Source organism: Podarcis vaucheri (genome assembly GCF_965113315.1).
Source record: "Podarcis vaucheri genome assembly, chromosome: 9".
NCBI classification, from domain to species: Eukaryota; Metazoa; Chordata; class Lepidosauria; order Squamata; family Lacertidae; genus Podarcis; species Podarcis vaucheri.
In genome coordinates this window covers 56,045,358-56,070,988 of record NC_138767.1, presented here as the reverse complement: position 1 = coordinate 56,070,988, position 25,631 = coordinate 56,045,358, and the positions used below count along the sequence as shown (strand labels likewise).

Here is a 25,631-nt window from a genome sequence, read left to right as displayed (position 1 = left end):
CTTTGCAAAGCTCATTAAAACACAGTTTGAAACCTTAATCTGGTTTTCTCATTTTCAGTATATGCTGTCATCTTATTTATCTTATGTTTCTGATTTTATAGGACACACCAGTGTTTTAAGTTATCCTAGCAATGTGCTTTTGTGATGATATTGCCCAGTAGATGGTGCTGGGCACATTCAAATAAAATACTATTTGGACAGAAAGGGGAAAGACACAGTTTAGGAGCCAAGATGTGAAAAAAGGGAGAATGTGTGTAGCATCTTCAATAGAAGATAGAAATGAGTGATCAGCTAGTATGCAAATCTTTCATGAAGTTGACTGTAAATAATAAATTGAGATTCCTAATTTTTCCTTGAAAAAATAAAAAGAGGAAAATTAGGTCAGTGGCGTAGCGTGGGGGGTGCAGGGGGGGCTGGCCGCACCGGGCACAACACCTGGGGGTTAGGGTTAGGGGCGCAAATCCACGGGTTAGGGGGTGCAAATTACTTGCCTTGCCCCGGGTGCTGACAACCCACGCTACGCCACTGAATTAGGTACAGTGGTACCTTGGTTCTTGAGCTTAATCCGTTCTGGGAGTCCATTTGACTTCCGAAACCATTCGAAAACCAAGGCGCTTCCAAGCGGAAGCCGCGTCGGATGTTCGGCTTTCAAAAATGTTCACAAACCAGAACACTTACTTCTGGGTTTGCAGCGTTTGGGAGCCTATTTGTTCGACAGCTAAGCTGTTCGAGAACCAAGGTACCACTGTATTCAGATAATTTTTCTCCTCCACAGTTATTTAAACACCAACGCAGAGCAATGAAGCTTATTCCTATCAGGAGGGCCTGAGGACTACACGTAAGACAAAGAGCACTTTAGATCAGCAAAAATAAGTTTTCCCCCCTCCCTCCCCATGAATATTAGAAAGATAAGTTCTGCCACAAGCACAGGATGACAAACTAAAGGCTAAGGTTCTATCCTAGACAGACTTTTCAAGAGCATTAGTGAGCTCACTGAAACTTATTTCCAAGTAGATGTGGTTAAAATTGGGCTATAAGGCTGAAATGTAACCAGAATTAACTGAGACCATTCACCTCTCAATGTTCCTGTTTTTGTTGGCACGACAGCATAAAAACACTGTTGTTTCCCTTTACGGTGCTACAGAATTCAATACTGTATTTGTATCATTTCCCTACTGTTGTTTATTTATTGTTATATCAATTTACATCTTTAACAGAGATGCCAGTGCAGTTTAAACCTCAGAGACAGCCTACCGAATAACAATAGTCTGCTCTCTATCCAGCATTGGGTTAAGCCTAAGCTTTTTAAAGGCGCTTCAGGCCACAGCTATTGCCTGAGAATTCAACAGCAGTGCTGGGTCTAGAACAGGGGTCTGCAACCTTTAAGACAAAAAGAGCCACTTGGACCCGTTTCCGAAAAAACAACAACAACTGGGAGCCGCAAAAACATTGCAACATTTAAAACAAATATAACACTGCATATATTGTTTCTGGCCTTAATGCTATATATACAGGATCGTGCAGTCAGCTGTCAATCTCAAGAAAAAAGGACAAATTAATAGCTAATTAAAATATTTAATTTACAACCAGGTAACCAGGTTAATGGGACTTTTGCTCCTGAACCTCAGTGCTCAGTGTCTGCACATCAGGGCTGTAAGACGTCACCTTCATTTTCACACAGGCTTGCAAGCTGTCATCTGTGAGGCGTGATCGGTGTTTGTTTTTAATATAGTTCATGTTGGAGAAGACCTGATCACATACATATGTGGAAGAGACCACAAGAGCCATCGAGTCCAACCCCCTGCCAAGCAGGAAACACCATCAGAGCACTCCTGACATATCTCTGCTTAAAGACCTCCAAAGAAGGAGACTCCACCACACTCCTTGGCAGCAATTCACCAAACTTTCACCAAACTTTCCCCTGCTTAAGTTTAAAAAGGGGCTTCAAGCAACTAAAAAGGGGCTTCAGGCAACTAACTCCACGTGGAATTCCATGCGACCGCGACTGCATAATCAATGCCACAAAGTGCCAAAGAAAATTAACCAGGGCCCCAGTGAACCATAAATCATAATCAGTGCCTGATGTAAATAATAATTAATAATGAGGGCCCAATGTCATCCTCGTCATTATAAAAATAATCCCTCTCTTCGCGCCGCCCAGCCTCCCAAGAAGAAAACCCCACTTCAAACGGTCACAAAGCACAAATTCCACGCGACCGCGACTTGCTATGCCCAATAATCAATGCCCCAAAATGCCATAGAAAATTAATCAGGGCCCCAGTGTACCATAAATCATAATCAGTGCCTGATGTAAATAATAATTAATAATGAGGCATTGGTCATTATAAAAATACCGTATTTTTCGCCCCATATGACGTTCCGTCCCATAGGACGCACCTAGTTTTTTTGGGGGGGAAATAAAGGGGAAAAAATTTCCCTTTATTTCCCCCCCAAAAGCAGGTCGGGGAAACCGAACCAGGTCGAGGAACAGCGGGATGGCGGCGCTGCGCCTCCCTGCTGTCCCCCGAGCTTGTGAGGCTGGCCGATGTCTGCCCCGCGCGAGGGGCGCTCTTCCCGGCAAGGCTCCCCATGCTGCGGATGTCTGCCTGGCGAGGGGGGCGCTTTGCTTTAGGGCGCCCTGCCCGCCGGGCGGCAGGCTGCTCACCTCCGCCCCTCGCCTCCTCCCCTCGCCTCCTCCCCTCGCCACCGCCCCGGAGCCGCAGCAAAGGCTTTAAAGAGCCGCATGCGGCTCTGGAGCCGCAGGTTGCCGACCCCCGGTCTAGAAACACTCCCAAGTTACAAACCAACTCCTTAGCAAAGTGTGTGGTCTCCTCAACAACAGTCATTTTCCCAGCCTTAAAGGCCACCAAGTTTGCTACTATCAAGTAGTTGTATTTTGTGTATTTCAGCTATAGAACAGATACTTCATTAACAGTTCTAAGATATGTTCTGGTTTTTTCCTCTGCAGAAACCTCCCACTGTTTTCTACATGGCCACCAGGAAAAATAGACCACCTTGTCCATTGCTGTCTATGGAAATTTTACAGGTTGTCAAAAATAATAACTCTGCCTCTGCAAAAAAAAGTATAACGAATAGCAAATTTGCTACAGTTATCTGTAGATTTTTCTGTAACTGGGCTCATCCATTTTCCTGTGTCTCAAATGTTCAGTTTCCATGAGTTATTCGATTTGTGTGTGAGTGATCTTACAAGTTTTGTGAAGTTAAAATACATAAGTGGTTCTACAGCAGTTACTTTTTATAAGCTTATCTGCTCATTTAGAGCAAAATCTTATCTTCTTTATCATCTGTTTGGGCTTGAGTTCAGACTGAGTATAGCACAAAACCAAAAATAAGAAGCACAAAAGCCTCTCAAATTAAGGGTGCATTTAAATCAGACCTGTATGTATCTGAGTCGGACTTTAATCTGAATCACGGGCATCCAAAATGTATACGTATTAAATCGATGCCATTTCATTTCTTTCACTTTATGCAGGGCTGGTACAACTGTTGTAGCTGACACCCTGAACTCTTACTTTCTGGTTATTGTGAAATCAGTAAGTATCTTAAAATAAGCTAACACAATAGCAATGCCATATTGGGTGGGAGGCTACTGAAACCATGAAATTTATATTGGCCACATTGAAAATGATATGTACGTTTTTGTAATACCAAAAGCCACTTTTTGTGGCTTCAGAAAGTTAGGATATCCATATAACAATTCCAAGGGATTAGCTGTATTTGTTCTTGTAGCAAAACCACACCCAAAAAGGTTGTGTTGCACTTTAGATACCAGGTTCTGCGTTCATTGTCATAGGATACGCAAACAAACCCTATTTTTTTGCTTTTCCAAACCGATTTAAACGTGTGTGCCATTCTTTTCCATTTACGTACTGTGGTACCTCGGGTTAAGTACTTAATTCGTTCTGGAGGTCCATACTTAACCTGAAACTGTTCTTAACCTGAAGCACCACCTAAGCTAATGGGGCCTCCTGCTGCCGCCGCGCCGCCAGAGCACGATATCTGTTCTCATCCTGAAGCAAAGTTCTTAACCTGAAGCACTATTTCTGGGTTAACGGAGTCTGTAACCTGAAGTGTATGTAACCTGAAGCGTATGTAACCCGAGGTACCACTGTATTTAACTTTGGATAATGCCCAGTTTGTAGTTTAGCTAATGAAGCGAAATAATGGTTAAAGTTAAGGAAATAATATCATAGTTAATGTAATACAATAAAATACAAAAAAAAAATCTCTATTCTTGTAGGGTCGTTGCACGGAGGCAGCAAAGCTGGATCCAGAGACAATTAGCACTTGGGATGGTGATTGTTCTAATCTTCTTAATCAAATTTTGCCCAAAGTAATTCAAAAGAGAAGATAGATTTCACTAAGTTCCTTACATAGCATAAGCACATTCTGCATTAGACAACTTTTAGTATACTCTGGGCATATTTTAAGTACATCATGTAAAGAGTAACAGGTTCCATTAATTTGGAAACAACAAATCGAGCAATTGATGACAATAAAAACAAGTGTAAGGTGTGATGGGATGATGAGCTGCTTGTGCGTAAAATCGTAGTCCCTCAGAGTTTGCTCAAGTCCACAAACCTCTGTCTGTGACGGAGCGCTTCAAACATGGCTCCTTTAGTCACTGGCAGATTCCGACAGTGGCTGCTTTCGGAATCGCTTCCAACATAAAAGCTCCTTAATGGAAACACGTCTTCTGGACTCACGGCGTGACAGTTTCCGGCGAGGAGTGGGTGTCCCTATGGGAGGTCCAGAAACCTCCCCACTGTTCTCGCTGGACGTGTCCCTGAGCCATCCCTCCTGCTCGCTTTCCCTCAGAGACCCACCTCTCCCCCTGCTGGTTCCTGCTTCAGCTGCTGAGTCTCTCCCAACCTCCGTGAGCCCTTCCACCACCTGTCCTTCCGATGGCAGTTCCCTGACATCCACCTCCCCTCCAGGGCCCCCTTCACCCCCTCCCGTTCCCTCTCCTCTGGGCGGTGAGGAGGTAAAACCCCCGAAAAGAATCCCCTTCATCTTCAGACGTCTCGAACATTTCCCTCCATCGGTTGCAGTTCCGTGTCTCTGAATCCTCCTCCTCCTCGGAGTCTATTCCTCCTTCCAACTCCGATTCTGTGAACCCCTCCAACTCCTCTTCCTCGTCGGTGGTGCCAAAGTATTCCCTCTGGAACCTCGCTACAGGCTGAGGTTTCCGTGGGAACCTTTGATGGAAAGTTTCTATTAAGACCTCGTCATTGACATCCTCTGCCATGACCCAGGCGTTTTCTGACTCCGGTTCCCCTTCCCACATTACCAAATACTCCACTTGATCTCCCTTCCGCCTGGAGTCGATGATCTCCGCCACATGGCTGCTGTGTTCCCTTTCCTCCATTGCTGGTCCCCGTGTGAACCTCCCTTCTCGGTCCCCTTTATACGGTGACAGTAACGACCTGTGGAAAACTGGGTGCAGTTTCATGTGGTTCGGTAACCGGAGTCTGAAAGCCACGGGGTTGACCTGTTGCATGACTTCAAAGGGGCCCAATCTTTTGGGTCTTAACTTCTTACAACCCCCTTTGAACGGTAACCCTTGGGTTGACAGCCACACCTGATCCCCCACCCTAATGGTTTCACCTTCCCTTCGGTTTTTGTCTGCCTGCCTCTTATACTCCTCCTTGGCCCTTTCTAAGTTGAGTTGGAGCTGACGATGGATCGCTTCCATTTCTTCTACAAACTGTTCGGCAGCCAGGACGCTCCATCTCTCCCCTCCCCCCCCCCGGGAAAGCCCTGGGATGACACCCGTAATTAGCCAAAAAGGGGCTCATCCCTGTGGACACGTTCTCCGCATTGTTGTAGGCAAACTCCGCCAACGCCAGCTTCTCCACCCAATCATTCTCTCTGTCATTGACATAACACCTCAGGTATTGCTGGAGGATACCATTGACTCTTTCCGCCTGCCCGTTGGTTTCAGGATGCCGGGCAGTCGAAAAATTGACCTCTACATGCAGTAAGCTCATGAGCTTCCTCCAGAACCTGGACGTAAATTGTTTCCCTCGGTCTGAAACCACCCTCAAGGGGGCGCCATGCAACCTAAAAACATGTTCTACAAACAATTTAGCTGTTTCTTCTGCCGTGACTGCATGTGAGCAGGCTATAAAGTGGCCCATTTTGGTTAACAGGTCTACCACAACCATGATGGCTGTTTTCCCTCTGGACTTCGGCCGATCAGTTATAAAATCTATTGACACTGCCTCCCATGGTCTTTCAGGTGTGGGTAGTGGTTCTAATAACCCCGCCGGCGCCCGCCTCTCCCCTTTGGCTCGCTGGCATTGGTCACACCCTCTCACATACTCCCGTACATCTTCCCTGACCTAGGGCCACCAAAATTCCCTGGTGACCAACCACATGGTTTTGTGTTGCCCAAAATGCCCCGCTGTGGGGCTATCATGCAACTGCTTGAGTACTCTCCCCCTCAATTCTCCTTCAGGTATATACAGTGCCCCCTTGTAATACAATGTCCCGTTTCTCTCCTCAAAACCTCCGGGCTTGTCTCCCTCCCTCCTGAGACCCCTGAGTTTGTCCTGGGCATATTCATCATTCTCCGTTCCCTCCACCAGTTCTCTTTGCCCCACCAATGTCGCCCCACACACCCAACGGTCCTCAGGAATGACATGTCTCTCTTCAGGTGCTCCCTCCCCCTCCAAATATTCAGGTTTGCGTGAGAGAGCGTCCGCCCTAATGTTCTCTGGGCCTGGCACGTAACAAATCTCAAAGTTAAATTTGGAGAACTCCTGGGCCCATCTCACTTGCCGTTGGTTGAGCACTCGTGCCGTTCTCCAATACTCTAGGTTCTTGTGGTCAGTGCACACTTGCACCTTATGTTGTGCGCCAATTAGCAGGTGCCTCCATCTCCGGAACGCTTCATGAATAGCGAGTAGTTCTCGGTCATACACCGTGTAGTTCCTCTCGGATTTGTTCAGCTTTCGCGAAAAAAAGGCACACGGTCTCCACTCTGACTCCTCCTTCCCCGGCTGCAGAAGCACCGCCCCGATCGCTCTGTCTGATGCGTCCGTTTCCACTCTCATTGGTTTTTGTAAATCCACATGCAGGAGCTGTTCTTCAGAGGCGAAGGCCCTTTTTAGTTCCTCGAATGCTCGCTCTGCCTCCTCAGTCCAAACGAATTTCTTCTTACTGCTGAGACAGTCCGTAATGGGAGCCGTCAGGTGGGCAAAGTTTCGGATGAACTTACGATAGAAGTTCCCAAACCCTAGGAATCTCTGCACATCCTTCTTTGTTTTGGGTGTTTTCCATTCCAGCACCGCCTGGACCTTGCCTGGATCCATGGCCAATCCCTTGTCTGACAGGCGGTACCCCAGGAATTCCACCTCCTTGGTATGAAACTGACACTTCTCCAGTTTCACCCACAGCTGGTTCGCTTGCAGCCTGCCCAACACTTCTCTGACGTCTCTCACATGCTGCTCCTCATTCTCTGATTACACCAACACGTCATCTAAGAAGGCCACGCAATTCTTGTAAAGCAACGGCCCCAGGACGTGGTTCATAAACGATTGGAAGCACGCCGAGCCTGCTTGTAGGCCGAAGGGCATAACGAGATATTCAAATGCCCCCAATGGAGTGAACATGGTGGTTTTCCATTCATCCCCCTTCCTTATTCGTATCAGGTTGTACGCCCCCCTTAGGTCCAGCTTTGTAAAAATCTTTCCCTTCCGCACCCTGGTCAAAATGTCATCAATCCTGGGCATAGGGAAGGCCACTGGTTCTGACACGGCATTCAAGGCCCTGAAGTCCACGACCAGCCTCGGCTTGTCCGTGTTTTTTTTGTCCACAAAAAACACTGGGCTGCCTCCCACCGCTCTGGACTCTCTGATGAAACCTCTCTTCAGATTTTTGTCAATGAACTCCCTTAGTTCCAACATCTCCCTGTCTGACATGGCATACAGCTTGCCTACTGGGAGCTGTGCCCCAGGGAGTAAATTGATTTGACAGTCAAAGGGTCTATGCGGGGGTAGTTGGTCAGCTTCCCTTTCGCTGAAGACGTTGCGAAGATCTGCGTATTGTCGTGGCACCTTCCCCTTCTCCGTTACTTCGGTCCCTGCTAGCGTGGCTCGGGCCCCTGCCGAAGCTTTTCCCTCTTTGCAGTGTTCTAGGCAGTGTGCTGACCCAAAGGAAACCACTCTCTGATGCCAGCCCACTAGCGGATCATGTAACGCTAGCCAGCTCATCCCCAAAATAATGGGAGCTCCTCCCAAGGTGGCCACATTAAACGCTATCAGTTCGGTGTGTCTTGCCACCTTCATTATCATTGGGACGGTCTGCAGGCTGACTTCTCCTCCCAACAGCTCCCTACCATCGATCGTGGTCACCTGCAGGGGGTTGCTTAAAGGGATCGTCTGTATCTGGTGTTCAGCTGCAAACTCTTTGCTCATGAAATTGCAGGAGCTGCCTGAGTCCAACAGCGCCTTTATCTTTAGAGGGTGTCCATTTGGCAGCTCTAGCGACACCTCTATCACTAGAGCTGGTTTAGGAGGTTCCGGCGTGGGCACTTTCACTGCTCTTTGGCCTGGCTGCTGTGCCCCGACGGTGGCAGCCAGGCGTTGGCTTTTACTTGCTCCGGTACTTCTTCCTCTCTTCCCCCAACAGCTCCCACCATCCCTTGCCATTCCTTCCTCTGGGGGCAGACTCTGGCAAAGTGACCTGGCTGTTGGCAGAGATAGCATTTCCTGGCGCCTTTCCCCTCCTTCTTTCCCCCCTCACTGGGCTTTGAAACTGTGTGTGCGCGCGCTGTTCCGATTTCCATTGGCTCTGCCGGCGGGAAAGTTGGCTCTGGAATCTCTGGAATGCGGAACTCCTTCCAACGTTCCCCCTTCCCTTCCCGCCTCTCCAAGGCTCTCGCCTCCTGGCGCGCTCCTATGGTCAGCGCAGATTTGGTCAGCTGGTCCATAGAATCCGCCCTGGGACCCCGGGAAAGTTCGTCTTTCACAGCCGAAGCAAGACCTTCTTCAAATAGCATTTGAATGGGTTCCGCCGATAGGTCCCACCCCAATCTGTGGATCAACATGGTGAACTCAGTCCAGTACTCACGGACAGATCGGCTCCCCTGTTTGCAAGCCATTAACTGTCTGCGCACCACTCCCTGCTCAATATCGCTGGAAAACATGAGATCCATTGCACGAAAGAACTTCATGGTGTCCTTTAGGACGTCATTATTCGCTGCCATCAGGGGCCTAACCCAGTCCCTCGCCCCCCTTTCAAGATGCCCAATCACGAAAGCTACTTGCGATTCCTCGTCAGGGAAGTCATCAAACTGCAGATCGAGGGCATATTGCATCTCTGTCCGAAAGGCATGATAGTCCTTGGGCTCCCCCCCAAACTTCTGCACCAGTTCTGGTACCTTTCTGGCGAGCGGGGTGGCTTTCCCCTTTTTGTCTGCATCCTGAGCCCTCCTCTCCTCGAGCCTCGCCGTCTGCAGCGCTAGCTGGACCTCCAACACCCGGTACCTTTCTTCCAGGCTTGGACCCGCTCCAGCTCCTGCTTCTCCGGTTCCGGCTGGGTTGCTCATGATGCCTTCTCCTGCACAAGCTGCTTTCAGAGACTGTCGGAATGCTGTGATGGGATGATGAGCTGCTTGTGCGTAAAATCGTAGTCCCTCAGAGTTTGCTCAAGTCCACAAACCTCTGTCTGTGACGGAGCGCCTCAAACATGGCTCCTTTAGTCACTGGCAGATTCCGACAGTGGTTGCTTTCGGAATCGCTTCCAACATAAAAGCTCCTTAACGGAAACACGTCTTCTGGACTCGCGGCATGACAGTTTCCGGCGAGGAGTGGGTCTCCCTATGGGAGGTCCAGAAACCTCCCCACTGTTCTCGCTGGAAGTATCCCTGAGCCATCCCTCCTGCTCACTTTCCCTCAGAGACCCACCTCTCCCCCTGCTGGTTCCTGCTTCCGCTGCTGAGTCTCTCCCAACCTCCGTGAGCCCTTCCACCACCTGTTCCTCCGATGGCAGTTCCCTGACAGTAAGGATTCAGAGCTGACTGGCTAATTGCAAGATTGCAGCTTCTAATTTGCTAGTAGCAACCTGTCAGAATGTCTCTACCACTTGGTGACCACTCTTACATTGTGTGCCACAAAATAGAAGCCAGATTTGTGTTTGTGTGAAATGAAGAAGTAAACACATACCATTATGGCACATTCTTTTATCTTAGTCTCTGGCATGTCCCTTCTTTAGCACCTACCAAAGCCTCTCTTTTGTTCTTCAAAGAAAGCTTACAATGATAGCCGACAATCCTCATTTTGTGAACATGGAGCTTGGCTAGCTTCTCCAGCATGCAGAAATATATACTACAGTCGTACCTCGGAAGTCAAACGCCTTACAACTCAAAAGTTTTGGCTCCTGAATGCCACAAATCTGGAAATGAGTGTTCCAGTTTTCGAACGTTCTTTGGAACCTGAACGTCCAACATTGGTTCCTCAGGTTCCGATTGGCTGCAGGAGCTTCCTGCAGCCAATCGGAAGCCATGCCTTGGTTTCCGAACGTTTTGGAAGTCGAAAGTACTTCCGGAATGGATTCTGTTCGACTTCTGAAGTACGACTGTACTAACTTTTTCTAGGACTTTCATACGTATGGATTTCTGTAATCACAGTGTCATGCATCCCCTTAGGTAACAAGGACACCATCCATTTAAGGCACATTTAAAGCACATGGCTTCCTCCAAAGAATCATGGGAACAGTAGTTAACCCTAACAGAGATACGATTCCCAGCACCTATAACAAACCACACTTTCCAGGATTCATTGAGGGAAGCCATGTCCTTTAAATGTATGGCGTATATATGTGACCTTGCTGTCAAATCAGAATTATTTCCTAGTATGGGAATGACTGGTTGATAGATGCAGAGGAGATAAATGTTTGTTGTACCAGTCTCTGAGCTCGTTTTAGTGTATTTACTGAAGATAAGCAGGAGTTTTTCTTATAAACTGTATTTTAGTCTGAAACCACAAACAAATTACTATAATAACTAATCAAATTCATGCACACAGACATGAGAATAGCCATTGCGAATGATGATTTGGAGGCCAGAGTCCCCTATTAAAGAAGCCAGTTCTACACGCATTGCCCTAATTGGCACGGTAATGCAACCTGAATGAGCCAACTCTGTTTCCTGCTTGATTTTATTTTGTCTTTTTAATTAAAGCATAATTAAGACAAGTTCTGCAAACATCAAACTGAACCCTGCACACTGCAATTCGCAAGCAATAATTTAGTGTCATGTTTTCTTTTTTTAAAAAAATAAGGAAAAGAAAGGCCAGTTGGTCACATGATCTGTGGCAATGATGCTGGAGCCTGGATGTGTCATAAGCATTGTGTATTCTGATACGTAGGGTGATGGTTCCAAAAATACGTATATTTTAAAGCATTCTGAAAACTAAAATGTTTTTAAAAGCTATTCTTTTTATTATGATTTGCTGCATCTTTATGGACATCTCAGCTCCACTGAGAATGACACATAGATATACATCTGAAAAACAAAGGCCACAGGTAGGACAATGAAGTCACTTTATTTCCTTTAAGTTTGTGTGCATATGCATATGGGTGCTTTGGGGGCATGGAATTCCATTATTTGGACCCACATCTGTGAAACAAGCCCTATACAGTGGTACCTCGGGTTAAGAACTTAATTCGTTCCGGAGGTCCTTTCTTAACCTGAAACCGTTCTTAACCTGAAGCACCACTTTAGCTAATGGGGCCTCCTGCCGCACCACCGCCGCGCGATTTCTGTTCTCATCCTGAAGCAAAGTTCTTAACCCGGGGTACTATTTCTGGGTTAACGGAGTCTGTAACCTGAAGCATATGTAACCCGAGGTACCACTGTACTGCATTCCTACCAATCATGTACCAGTGATTGTGGAGTGGGGCTTCTGAAGACAGCCTATGTGAGAAGTCAAGATAATATAATATAAGAGAAAGCACTCCTTTAAATGTCCTGGACTTGGGCACAATCTGTTTCATTTAAAGTTGATCACCAATACTTTGCATTGTTCTTAGAAAAAGACTGAAAGTCAATAAAGATTGACATACATACATACACACACATAGTCGTACCTTGGATCCCGAACGCCTTGCGAGTCGAATGTTTTGGTTGCCAAACGCCGCACACCCGGAAGTGAATGTTCCAGTTTGTGAACGTTCTTTGGAACCCAAACATCCAATGGGGCTTCTGTGGCTTCCGATTGGCTGCCAGAGCTTCCTGCAGCCAATCGGAAGCCGTGCTTTGGTTTCTGAACGTTTTGGAAGTCGAACGGATTTCTGGAACAGATTCCATTCGACTTCTGAGGTTGAACCAGTGAATATATTCTAACAGTAATATATTCTGACAGCAGTCTGGAAGCAGTATTTTGCACTAAGCTGGGCAGGCATCTTGATTGAACTCTGAAAATACAGCTGCCCCTTAGAGCCACGGCAATTTCCAGAGATTTTAATTGTATGTTCTGGACATTAGTCACCCATTAACAGCGCAAACATTTGGACAATAAGCATGCTGGTTTTCTTTTATTTTTCCACGTTCTCTTCCCCAACCTCCATGCGACCAGTAAAGGCAGAATCAATTCTACAAAATAAGTATATAAACATACCTAAGCTGTGTTTTACAGGACGCACAATTTAGGTTTCCTTGCATTCAATTTGGATTTGTTTTGCACAGAATTAATTTTTTAAGACAGAGAACACAAATTATAAATTTGACTTGCTTACAGCTGCATTTATCTTCCTCCCTGGAAAACTGATACAGCTTTATTACTCTCTTTTATCCCAAAGGCATTTCCTCTCTCTTAATTACAGCAAATAAAACAAATTAACACAAATTTTCCCCTAGTGTATTCAGTTATGCTCTAGTTAACTTTTCTGCTTCTCCCTCAGTCCAGTCAAAGCAAAGCCCTTGGTGGTTAACCTTTCTTAACTTGACATTTCCACCGTTAAGAGTAAATTGCTAGCCCATTGCGACATTTACCACATTTTTCTTTTCACAACAGGTAGCTTCATTAGCTCCCCGTTTCCTAAAGATTAGGAATCTTGAACAAAGTGATATTTTTGTGAGTATCTGAGTGGCGCAAACCTTGTTGAGATGGAAACAGCATGTGTATTTGAAAAATTGCTCCAATTGGCCAAGCCTGAAGAAAAAGGCTACAGGACAAACTAGAAAATGTGCTTAGAAAATTAGTTCCATGATAGTCACCTGAGGACTTTGTGAAGTGTGCATTTTTATTTTTGAAGGTAACAGCCCTCCAGATCTTGGGCTGAAGGTTTGTTGCAAACTTTAATGCAGTTCTTGGCACAAATTCTTCTGAAATACATGGAATGGCCATTCTTTTCATGCTAATCTGCTCAACATGGAAAACCAAAATGGAGCAATTGTCATTCTTAGTGGCTGACAGGAGCCTGAATTCTGAAGTGTACCAGAGGTGGGGAATTGGAGCTACCTGCCTGGCCAGAACCAGAACTTGCCTAACCTACCCTTTGCCCGCCTGTCAGTTACAGGATGTCATATGACATTATTCAAAGCTCAGACTGTGTCTGCAAAGCTGCAATTTTTCTTTAGCAACTCCAGCCACAGAGATGAATAAAGCTCCTTTGTGTTCCCAGCTTGAATTCAAGTTGGGGTTTCAAAATAATCAATGGGAGTCCACTTAAGAGTGTGCACTGCCAATCTTCATTTGCAGTTGCAGGCTGAATTGAAGCTGTAGCTGCAAGGGAAGCTTCTTCCTTGGAGCTTTCCCACATCTGACACCACGTTATCTCAGGTGTGAGAATGGTGGGTGTGGCTTGCCCAAAGCAGCCCGTTGGGCCAACTTCCAAGCCAAGGCCTCGTGGGCCTAATTATCCCATGGGCCAGAGGCTCCCCACCACTGTTCTGTAGGGGTTGGCTGGGGGAATTTGGCTGGCACAACTGCAATAGATTGACATGTGAAAGAAAGTAAATTGTTTTCAGCATAAACACATCAGTCTTAAAGTGTATATTTGCCATTACAGGGATTGACTGAAATAATGGACAAATTCTGTGACCTTCAGCTCAGTTTGGTAAGAAATTATTTTGAACAATGAAGGAAAAACATGTTCCCCTGTCTCTCCCCAACCCCATATGCTTTATTTAGGCTTTTAAACCTTTTTAATATTAGGACTGCAAAGCAGTTGTCTCATCCTCAGATTGGGGGGAAAAAGCTCTCTCTATGCAAAAAGTTTTAATCCAGTTCCTACAAGTGGAACACCATGAATTACAAATTACATACAAATGAAATAAACAGTACCTGATGTCCCTTTTCTGTTTTAAATGCTGCTTTCCAAAGTAAACTTGATTCTGGAACCCCAGTGGGGATAAATGTGGTTGAAGGAGGGATGTTTTCAGGAAAAAGCAGGAGGTGGGGGAATAGTTAAGCATTTTCTTGTCGTTCCTCTAATGGCAAATCATCTTCCCTCCCACTATGACAAATTGTGTGGATAAAGTATTGTCAGACTTACATTGCATACAGCTGCTGTATGATATGTATCAATGTGTACAGGGATCAATGTGTACTTTGCTGATTGACAGGGCGTTGTTATTTTTATTTTAGTTATGTTGAGGGGTTGAGGCCCCAGCCTACAATTTCCTACTTTGATTTTATTTATTTTATTTTATTTATTCAACACTTTACCAGAAGTGGCTCTTGTAGGAATTTGTGAAGCAAACCCGGCGTTGGACATTTATATATTGCTTGATGAATAAGCTTTTCTGAAATACTCAAAGGGGAAAAGGCAGCCTGCCTTGGTTTAGTGGCATTCAGAGAACATTTCTAGATGTCCATAATAACACTCAAATGGTGAAATGCAAACAAGGACATTTGACATTTAAGTTATGAATAACAAAACTAGCATCGGAGTAGTGCTTCTGCGTACACATCTGCCAATCTACAAGTGAGGGAAGGATGTGGGCAGAACTATAGCAATTTATATTGGGCGGTTGAACCTACACTTTCTCACTTCCTTCTCAGAGTAGCCTTTTGGCAAAACCAGTAGCCGATCATAAATATATGCCTTAGAAAGGTTTCTTTGTCTGCTCCATGTCACATCATTTCTTGTTAGCTCACAGCAGAAGTCCAGTTTCTTCCTGAATTAAATTATTTTTGTAGCAGGCGGCAGTATTTGTTCTAAAAATGATCGTCTGTCCCTTATTCCTTATCGCTTTGTTTTGTACTTCTCGGTTATAAAGAATTCCCATTGTGTTTTACATTTGACTGATCAAACATTTGTCATTTTTCAAAATAAAATCTATACACTGCACACCGTGTAACTGCTCCCCCAGAGTCTCATAAATTTTAAAAAACTAATGACGAGCAAGCAATGTACTGAAGAATAATATAGAAAGGGGTACTGTCTCGAGACTATAATCTTAAGTGTCACAGTTGTGCCTTTCCTTATCCACTTAAAAGCTGTGCAGTACATTCAAATAAAGCAGAACATACCAAAGCTTTCAGCCCAAACCTCAGTTGTGTGCATTTCCTAATGGAATATTTTTTTAGCCATGCTGCAGAGTAACTATACTTTGAACCCTAGCCAATGCATCACAACTACACATGGTGAAATGTCTTACTCTTATATAGTCTTCTGCAAGTGGGAAGACAAAACCCTTTTGAAAAGAAAAGCTGAAAGTTGCATACCACCCAAAACTCTTGAGTGGCATGAAATTGCAAGGTGGGTTCCAAAGACAAGTAACTTTTCTAGGAACCTGAGCCCAAGGCAGCCCAATTATTTGTATGGTTTCGGAAGAAGTGTGAAGTTCATTCTGAATTCTGCATTGCTTTCCCTGCTTTCACAGATCAGCGAAGGAGCAGAGTGCATATTAATTCCCAAAAGACTTTTTCTTGAGGAAGCACCCCTTAAATCCAGGCAGATAGCTCTAGAGATGGCAAACAGCTGCCCCACAAAGAGTATGATCCAGGAGAGCTACATTATACAACAACTATGGAGCACCTACAAGTTGCAACTTGTTAAACAACACCTGGAAAGGTGTGCTAGGCTACCTTCAACAAATAATAGTGGCTAATTGGCATATTTAGTGGGCAGCCCTAAGTTTTCTGGATTGCTAAGAAAATTTGTTATTATATTTCAGCTCTGCTTAAATTAATGATCAAAGCATTTCACACGGCATCTGAATAAAAACACATGAAATCTAATAAAAATCAGCATTTAGACAAAATGTCACAGCTATAACTAACAGTTTTGCCTATACAGTGGTACCTCTGGTTACGTACTTAATTTATTCTGGAGGTCCATTCTTAACCTGAAATTGTTCTTAACCTGAAGCACCACTTTAGCTAGTGGGGCCTCCTGCTGCTGCCGCGCTGTCGGAGCACGATTTCTGTTCTCATCCTGAAGCAAACTTCTTAACCAGAGGTACTATTTCTGGGTTAGCGGAGTCTGTAACCTGAAATGTATGTAACCTGAAGCGTCTGTAACCCGAGGTACCACTGTACTCTATTCCCAGTACAATGGCCTGGCTATGGCCTGCTGATTATGAAAGACAACAGAGCCTAGCAGGGGAATTCTTGCTTCTCTTAGCATAGTTTTACCAGTTTAGAGACAACAATTGGTTGATGCAGGATCACAAGTGTATATTTACAGTACAAATGTTGATTTTATATTGATTTAACTTCCATGGCACCCCTGAAAGTATCCTGTAACTATACCTTGGTCAGGGTTTTGAGAATAATTTTGGGGGATAATTTATTCATTATGCATAATGTCATGCATGGGTACTAGCCAATAGGGAAGCAGGTGGCGCTATGGTTTAAACCACCGAGCCTCTTGGGCTTGCCAGTTGGAAGGTGATGTGCTCCCATTGCTCTGTCCCAGCTCTTGCCAACCTAGGAGTTTGAAAGCATACCAGCGTAAGTAGATAAATAGGTACTGCTGCAGCAGGAAGGTAAACGGTGTTTCCATGCACTCTGGCTTCTGTCATGGTGTCCCACTGCACCAGAAGCGGTTTGGTCATGCTGGCCACATGACCTGGAAAGCTGTCTGTGGACAAATGCCGGCTCCCTTGGCCTGAAAGCAGAGATGAGCACGGCACCCTAGAGTCAAATTCGACTGGACTTAACCATCCAAGGGTCCTTTACCTTTTACCTTTACCTTTTACTAGCCAAAGGGACCCCTGACCATTAGGTCCAGTCATGGTCGACTCTGGGGTTGTGGCGCTCATCTCGCTTTACTGGCTGAGGGAGCCAGCGTACAGCTTCCGAATCATGTGGCCAGCATGACTGAGCCACTTCTGGCGAACCAGAGCAGCGCACGGAAACGCCGTTTACCTTCCCGCCGGAGTGGTACCTATTTACCTACTTGCACCTTGACGTGCTTTCAAACTGCTAGGTTGGCAGGAGCAGGGACTGAGCAATGGGAGCTCACCCTGTCGCGGGGATTCGAACCGCTGACCTTCTGATCGGCAAGCCCTAGGCTGTGTGGTTTAACCCACAGTGCCACCCGCGTCCCCTATAATATAATATACTTATGCATAAATACAGTGTAAGTCACTTTGAGATCCTTCGGTGACAAGCAACTAACAAGTTTAATTAATAATGAAACTGTAATATATACTGTAGCCTTTCTTTTGCAGAAACTCTTTAATTTGTTGATTACTTGAGTGACATTTTGCTGGCCTTTCCCATGAAATGTGAAGATTTTAGTGCCTGTTTCCCTTGTGCAGGGTTATTGAATTTCCTCCAGAAAGAAAGCCCAGAAGTCCTGGGTCTGGGATTATTATTATTCCAAGGCTCCCCAACTCAGACCTGGAGTTTGTTGTTCTTTGACTCATAGTGTTGTGGCCCATACTAAATGGTTGTGAATCTGTTTCCGTAATGTATAATGCTTCCGGGAGGCATCCTCCAGTGCCCAATTATCTCCCATCTGGAGAAGCAGTATTCATGATTTCCCTTCCATTTCTATCTCTCCTAAAATAGCAATTTGATAAAAAATATCAATATAATAATTTTAAAGGCCCCCAATAACCCCCTTTAGATATTGTCACTCCAGCTAATAGATAATCTGTCGTATGTTAAAAACAGATGCTTGATTTCCGCTGAGGTTATCAAGTATGCTTCATAATTTCTGACAAAATGAGAAAAGGATCAGTTGCCAAATGTGGCACAAATGACTTTAGGGGGGGGGAATACTGCAATCAATTAAAACTTTTGTGTGCAGTTATTGCTTAAAAATTGGAGAAAATCAGGATCCGCTCTAGATATATATCTCCTTAAACTACATGCAAAGTAACAGAAGGGAAGAGCAAGTGTAGTGATGAAATTTTATCTTTTATCAAGTATGTTGCTGAACTGGAATGGATCTAGAGAAAAATGCTAGTTGGGAGACAGAAATGCTGAAGAACTTGGGTTGTGTTTCCACTCACCTTGAATTTACTTTGGTTCTTCTTTTATCAGCATGATTTGGGTGGGTGGAGGATAGTCCTCTCTAGACTCCTCCAATGATTTCAGAATTGAAGGGAAAGGGTGACTTGCATCCAGAGCTCTTCACCTCAACCCTGTAGAATGGCTTGAAGGGGCATCAGGTAAACCTCCTCAATGGCTAGTTCCTCTCACCTTTTAAAAAGAGTGTGTCAAGGCATCCGAAAGCTGTCCAGTCTTTTGCAGGACGTATGGGACTGCTGGAACTTTGAACGGCAGCCCCACCACCAAGGCAGCATTGCCAACATCACCAGCTTCTCCCACTCCACTGACTCTATTAGAAACAGCTTCCTCGGGTTTTGGTACAGGATACTCAGGGCATCCTTTATTCCATGGGTAGGCAAACTAAGGCCCAGGGGCTGGATCTGGCCCAATCGCCTTCTAAATCCAGCCCGCAGACGGTGTGGGAATCAGTGTGTTTTCACATCAGTAGAATGTGTTCTTTTATTTAAAATGCATCTCTGGATTATTTGTGGGGCCTGCCTGGTGTTTTCACATGAGTAGAATGTGTGCATTTATTTAAAATGCATCTATGGGTTATTTGTGGGGCATAGGAATTCGTTCATATTTTTTTTCAAAATTTAGTCCGGCCCCCCACAAGGTCTAAGGGACAGTGGACCGGCCCCCTGCTGAAAAGGTTTGCTGACCCCTGCTTTATTCCCTCCTGTTCATTTACAGTTGTTGTGCAACTGTGTGTTTGCACGATTCAGGAAAGATGTTGGCTGTACCCAACTTGTAAAAACATAGTGAGAGTCCTGCTGGATTGGCTCAAAAATCCATCATTTTGTTTCCAACAGTGGCCAGTCAGATGCCTCTGGGAAGCAAAAAACAACAACAACGTTTCCTATAATTTATCCCCCAGCATCTGCTATTAAGAGATTCCATTTGGTAATTGTGACTAATAGTGACTGATAAATCTGCCCCTGTGAAGTTTCTTAGACTTTTTAAAACAAGAATTTGACTAAGAGAAACTAATACTGGGATCAACAAAGTTCCTCTAAACATCATAAAGTAATTCCAGCATAGAACTAATCTGAATTTTGAAATAAGAAAAAACTCACAATGGGGAGAAAATCTACTTAAAATGTACCTTTACAGTAGATACAACAGGAATCAATAGAAAGTGAGGCTGCTACTAAACTGCAGGCTACCTTGTCTTTAAAAAATAAGAAAATTAAAAGCCAGTGGGAGAATAGTTCTTGAAATGACCTAGAGATGAATCTGAAATTCATATTACTGTTGTGACTGGAGGGCTGTTTTCCTCCATCTGTCCCCCACAGAGAGTAACTCCAACTAAATAACAAAATGAAGAATTGACTTGCTTGGTCCAAAATGCAGACATGGCGGAGTATTTAGACAGAAATCAATTTTAATCCCAGGACTTAAAGCTGATCAATATAGGAGGGTAGCTTATTAATATAGGAGAACACAGGAGGCTCTTCTGTTTGCTAACAGTTCTTTAGATCCTGTCAAGCTGCCATCTTGGCTGTGAGTTCTGGAGGACCTGCTCCCTACCTTGGAGGTCTTTTCCCACCTGGCCAGGGAGGGTGGGGCCCTGACTGACTCCAGCTACAAAAGCCGAGGCTTCTGAAGAAGCCAGAGGCCATTTTGGGCTGTCTCTTAGTGCAAACCCAGGTCAATGAGCCTGAACTTCCACAGCCACCGCCCACCATTGGCAGGAGTGGCAGCAACTGCAGCAGATATGTTATAGGCTTCGTGATTTTTTTTTGCCGTATTAAATATGCTGTTTTAAACGTGAATTTTATAGTTGACTGCAAGGTTTTCTCCTGAAATATTTAAGATATTTTTTGTTAACTTTGCTGCATTAAATGTGCATTTTTGTTAACTTTGCTGCATTAGATGTGCATTCTGTAACTGACCTCTTTTGTCATGTTTTGTTTTGAAATAACAGAGATAATATTTTAGTTTCCTGTTAGTTATGTTGCTTTGAATGTATGCTTTATAATTTGACTTTCTTCAGTAATGTTTCATTCTGTATTGTTTTATTTGATGTTTTAATGTGTTGTAAACTGCTCTGAGATCTTTTTTCTTAAAACTGTAAAGCAGTATAAAAATAAAATGAATAATAATAATATACCTAATTTGTAACCCACCAGGCCAAATGCAACCTTCAAGCCATGTGTACTAGTCCTCTAAAATCTTGACAATTTCCCTCTATCGCCTCTGCTTTCCATCTCAGACAGGTACCAAAAGCAGAAAGTTTACCTAAGTCCCTTGTAAATGTGGGGCTATGAGCTATGGAGCATCACAAGTTGTGCAGATCTAGATCCTACCAATGCTTCATCCAAAGTTCCTGTCTAGAAAGGTTATTACCCCCTAATCTCTCTGCATTTAATGCTCACTTGAAAAACAACAATTCAATGTGCAACATTTCCCTAGCAGGAAAAGAAAGGTAGCCTGGACCCAGAAGAAGTCAGCATAGTAAAGGTTTTTTGTTGGTTGTATTGTACTTTATTCTTACAACAACCCTGTGAGAAATGGTTGGCTAAGACAGTGATGAGCCCAAGGTAACCCAGTGAACCTTATAGCTGAGGTAGGTTTTAAATTCTGGTTTCCCTATTCACAGTCTAATGCTATATTAAACTACATCAGACTGGCAGAGAATGGGAGAAAAGTTGCATCAGTATGTGCCAGGATGGGAAAACAAAAACCAAGAAAGGCATGAAATCAGATAAGGAACATCCAAGATCCACAAAATGCACAGGAATGTTGCTTACCAGTTGAATCAGGACTCCACTTTCACTGCAAAAATGATGGCAATGTTCATGCCTAATTTCAGTACCTTATTTTTTGTAAACAAAAAAAACCACAAACAAAATCACCACCACACACAAATGATGTAGATTTCTCTAGCTCATCCCCACACACCTGGGATTCTGAATGTCTACCTAGCAGGTTAAAGCCCTGCACATATGCTTAAAAATTAAGCATGGAGCTCCTCAATAAAGGAGATTTCACCAGCCTTAGCAATTCTCTTAGCCTTCCCCCAGGAAGCTTGGATCTTTGAGACCTGCGGTCCCCAAGTAAGTGAACAATAAGCATGAAATTACTCTGTGAAGTCCACATTCTCTCTTCTGATTAATTATGATTAGGTCAACTTGCAAAAAAGGCAAGTAGTAGCCAAAAGTAATAAGCAAAGGCACTAACAATTTGAATGTGCCACCTTACTGTCATGTAGTCCGCAAAACACTCCATAATTGGTAACGATAAGAAAAACAGCATACCAAACACCAAGCTTCTGACACACAGAGAATGTACTTTCCTACAGACTCATTACAAGAATTTGACAGGAACTTCACAGCTTTTTGGAACAAAGTGCAGTTGAGCATTTTTGGTTAACCCACAAAGTGCCCATCAAGAGGTAGTGATTGTATATAACACACCTCAGTGGGAGCTGTCTTGAGGAAAGATGGTAATGTAGACATAGCAGGGAAATTTTACTGTCATCACAAGCTGTAAACACAGCCAAGCTTTCTCCCATCCCTTATTTTAAAACTACAGTGGTCTGTGATTGATTGGGTGGAGAGAAATTGGGAGCTGGAGGGTTGTTCTTCACCCATCCTCTCCCATTATCAAGGGCAGAATTAGGAGTCTATTTATTAATTACATTTATATACCATCATTAACTTCCAAGGAGCTCAAGGTGGTTTGTATGGTTCTCCTCATTTCATGCTCACAACCCTCTGAGGTAGGTTAGGCTAGGAGATGGTGGTTGGTCCAAGGTCACCCAGGTCATTGCTGAGTGGGGATTCAAACCCTGGTCTCCCAAATCATAGGCCAACACTCTAACCATTGCACCACGCTGGCTCTAGAACCTGAGAGGGTCTGCCAAGACATTTGGTTGCCTGAAGCAGAACAGCAAAAGCGCAGCCCTGATTTAGTCAAGATGTTTAGCACCAATAGCTACCCAGGTTATTCTGGTAACTGAGGGGCAAAATAAGTGTGCCCCTCTCCCTCACAGTACAAATAACAAATAAAATAAAAATGAAGTAGCTAAGAGTTTGTGTCCCATTAAACTTTAATTAGTTTAATGCTTATCAAATGTCCAGTGCGCTTCCGATGCGACAATGTCCCATTACAGCAGAGCTTTTCGCACAGCGGCTCAAGAAGGGCTGGAGAGTCAGCATCTTTTCTTTTTTTTTTTTTTTTAATACATTTTTATTGAAGTTATACACGGAAAACAGACATATATGAAAATACAGAGAGAAAATTACAAAAGAAAAAAGAAAGAAAAAAGAAAAACCACACATCCGAAAAAAGAAAAACACACAATCTGAACTTCCCTCCATCCTTTTGATAAGTATCAAATATCTCCTTCCATTACGTATTTGATTTTCAATCTATAGTCTTAAATTCACTCGCTGGTCGTATTGTTCTAACCCCGTCAATTCACTTTAAGCATTTATTCCAATATATTTCCAAAATTTACTCCAATTTTTCAGAAATTTCTGTTCATCCTGGTCTCTTATTTTACCTGTTAGTTTGTCAAGCTCAGCATAGTTTACCATTCTAATCTGCCAGTCCTTTATGTTGGGGATGGATTCCACTTTCCAATATTGTGCCAACATAATTCTCGCTGCTGTGGTGGCGTAGAGGAATATCGTCCTATCTTCCTTTTTAATTTCTTTATCCATCATTCCCAACAGGAAGGCTTCAGGCCTCTTGGGAAAGGTATACTTAAATATTTTTTTAAGTTCATTATAAATTAATTCCCAAAAGCCTTTCACCTTTTTACATGTCCACCATAAATGATATAGGTCACCCTCCACCTCGCCACATTTCCAGCATCTCTTATCCTTTAATCTATACATTTTGGCCAATTTCACAGGGGTGTGGTACCATCTATATAGCATCTTCCAGATATTTTCTCTCAATGCCATACATGCTGTAAACTTTATGTTACAATTCCAAACTTCTATCCACCTTTCAAAATCAATATTATAACCAAAGTCAATTGCCCATTTAATCATTGCCTCCTTCACCTCCTCATCTTTGGTGTACCACTCTAGTAATATATCATAAATTCTGGACAGGGTTTTATTATTGCCTTCTATTACTTCTATATTAAATTTTGATTTTTTATCATCAAAACCCGCCTTCCTCTTATCCTCTTTTAACAAATCATTCACCTGGTGGTATTGCAGCCAACCAGTGAATAATTTTTTTATTTCTTCATAAGGTCTGAGTTTAGGCCCTTGGTCAGTTTTTCTTAACATTTCTTCATAGGTGGCGTTTATCTCCTCCATATTTATTTTCTTAATCGTTAAGGCCTCTATTGGTGAAATCCACCATGGGGTTTTTCTTTCAAGGAGGTTTTTGTTCCTTTCCCATGCTTGATATAATGGTCCCCTAAAAATATGGTCTAAGAAACTCTTGTGAACTTTCACTTTCCCATACCAAAGGTACGAATGCCATCCGTACCAATTATTAAAGCCTTCCAGGTCCAGTAGCTCTTTATTCTCCAGTTTTATCCAATCTTTTACCCAATATATACAAGCCGCTTCATAGTATAAGCTTAGGTCCGGGAGAGAAAAACCCCCTCTTTCTTTTTTGTCTATCAAAATTTTCATTTTTATCCGTGGCCTTTTCCCCTGCCAAATATACTTTGCCAAGGCTCTCTGCCACTCTTTACATTGTTTTAGACCTTTAAGTATGGGGATGGTTTGGAATAAAAATAACATTCTAGGCAGAATGTTCATTTTAACAACAGCTATCCTCCCCAAAAAGGAGAGTTTCATCCTCCCCCAAATTTCCATGTCTTTCTTTATACTCCTCCAGGTGGCATCGTAATTATCCTTGTATAGATTTATGTTCTTGGCTGTAACCCAGATCCCAAGATATTTCACTTTCTTAGCTACCGCAATTTTGGTCTTTCTTTCTAGATCTATCACTTCTTCCTTTGTTACATTTTTAACTAACATTTTGGTTTTGTTTTTATTTACCTTAAGTCCTGCCACGGCTCCAAATTCATCAATTTTTTGTAAAGCTTCTTTTACGCTGTTTTTTGGATCTTCTAAGGTTAGTACGATGTCATCTGCAAAGGCCTTGATTTTGTATTCCCTCTTTCCTACCCTGACTCCTGTGACTTCTGTTGCCCCCCTCAGTCTCTCGTTTAATATTTCTAATACTATTATAAACAATAGAGGGGACAGGGGGCAGCCTTGTCTAGTTCCTTTATATATACTAAAATATTCTGTTGTGGTGTTGTTTATTACCAATTTTGCCTTCTGTTCCTTATATATAGCTTCTATGCCTTTTCTAAATTTCTCTCCCATTCCCATCATTTCCAAACTTTTCTTCAAGAAATCCCACGAGATGTTATCAAACGCTTTCTCAGCATCTATGAATACCAAGGCCGCTTGTCTATCTATGCTCATATCCAAATATTCAATAATGTCTATCAAGTTCCTTACATTGTCCCTTAATTGTCTCCCTGGGAGGAAGCCCGTTTGATCTTTATGTATTCTGTTGTTCAAAACCTTTTTTAGTCTTTCTGCCATTATATCTGCAAATAGCTTATAATCATTATTTAGTAGTGAAATTGGCCTATAGTTTTTCGCTTCCAAAGTATCTGCCTCTTTTTTGGGAATCAAAGTAATATATGCTTCCTTCCAGGTATTCGGGATCCTTCCTTCCTTTAATATATTATTCATCACTTCACCTAACACTGGAGATATTTGGTTACTTAGTGTTTTATAATATTTGGCTGAGAGCCCATCTGGGCCTGGCACTTTCCCATTTTTCATCTTTTTAATAGCCTTCTTTATCTCTTCTTGGGTAATTTCCTGGTCTAATATCTCTTTTTCTTCTTTTGGGATTTGTTTTAAATGATGTTCTTGCAAAAACTGCTCTATTTCTTGTTTTGTTTCATTTCCTCTTTTATATAAGTCCTTATAATATTTTTGAAATATCTTCCTTATTTCTTTTGGCTCTTCCACAATCCTTTCTCCTTCCCTTATCTTACTAATCGTGTTTTGTTTTCTTCTTTCTCTTATTTGCCACGCCAAATATTTGCCTATCTTGTTTGCGGATTCAAATGTCCTCTGGTTCATCATTTTAATTTTCCATTCTACCTCTTGATCAATTATTGTAGAAAGTTTAGTTTGTAATATCTTT

At 43.4% G+C, this 25,631-nt stretch overlaps 2 protein-coding genes and 1 long non-coding RNA gene across 5 annotated transcripts in view; 2 read left to right on the top strand and 1 right to left on the bottom strand.

The window, feature by feature from the left end:
* The window catches only part of LOC309541078 (cyclic nucleotide-binding domain-containing protein 2-like), a gene marked incomplete at its 5' end in the record, with an annotated part of 32,863 nt that extends 28,329 nt beyond the window's left edge, over positions 1 to 4,534 (top strand). Inside the window, 3 exons of the mRNA XM_082238487.1 lie at positions 2,969 to 3,046; positions 3,494 to 3,554; positions 4,262 to 4,534. Coding sequence (XP_082094613.1) covers positions 2,969 to 3,046; positions 3,494 to 3,554; positions 4,262 to 4,375 — 253 coding nt within the window. The 3' untranslated portion in view covers positions 4,376 to 4,534. The remainder of the gene's footprint in view (positions 1 to 2,968; positions 3,047 to 3,493; positions 3,555 to 4,261) is intronic.
* Positions 1 to 25,631, bottom strand: part of EXOC1L (exocyst complex component 1 like) — a gene marked incomplete at its 5' end in the record, with an annotated part of 116,735 nt that overhangs the window by 39,480 nt on the left and 51,624 nt on the right. The gene's annotated exons all lie outside the window — the stretch shown is intronic.
* Positions 11,240 to 16,919, top strand: LOC309540959. The gene is made up of 4 exons (XR_014223578.1): positions 11,240 to 11,550; positions 13,041 to 13,100; positions 14,038 to 14,085; positions 15,857 to 16,919. It is a non-coding gene; the product is annotated as an uncharacterized lncRNA (long non-coding RNA).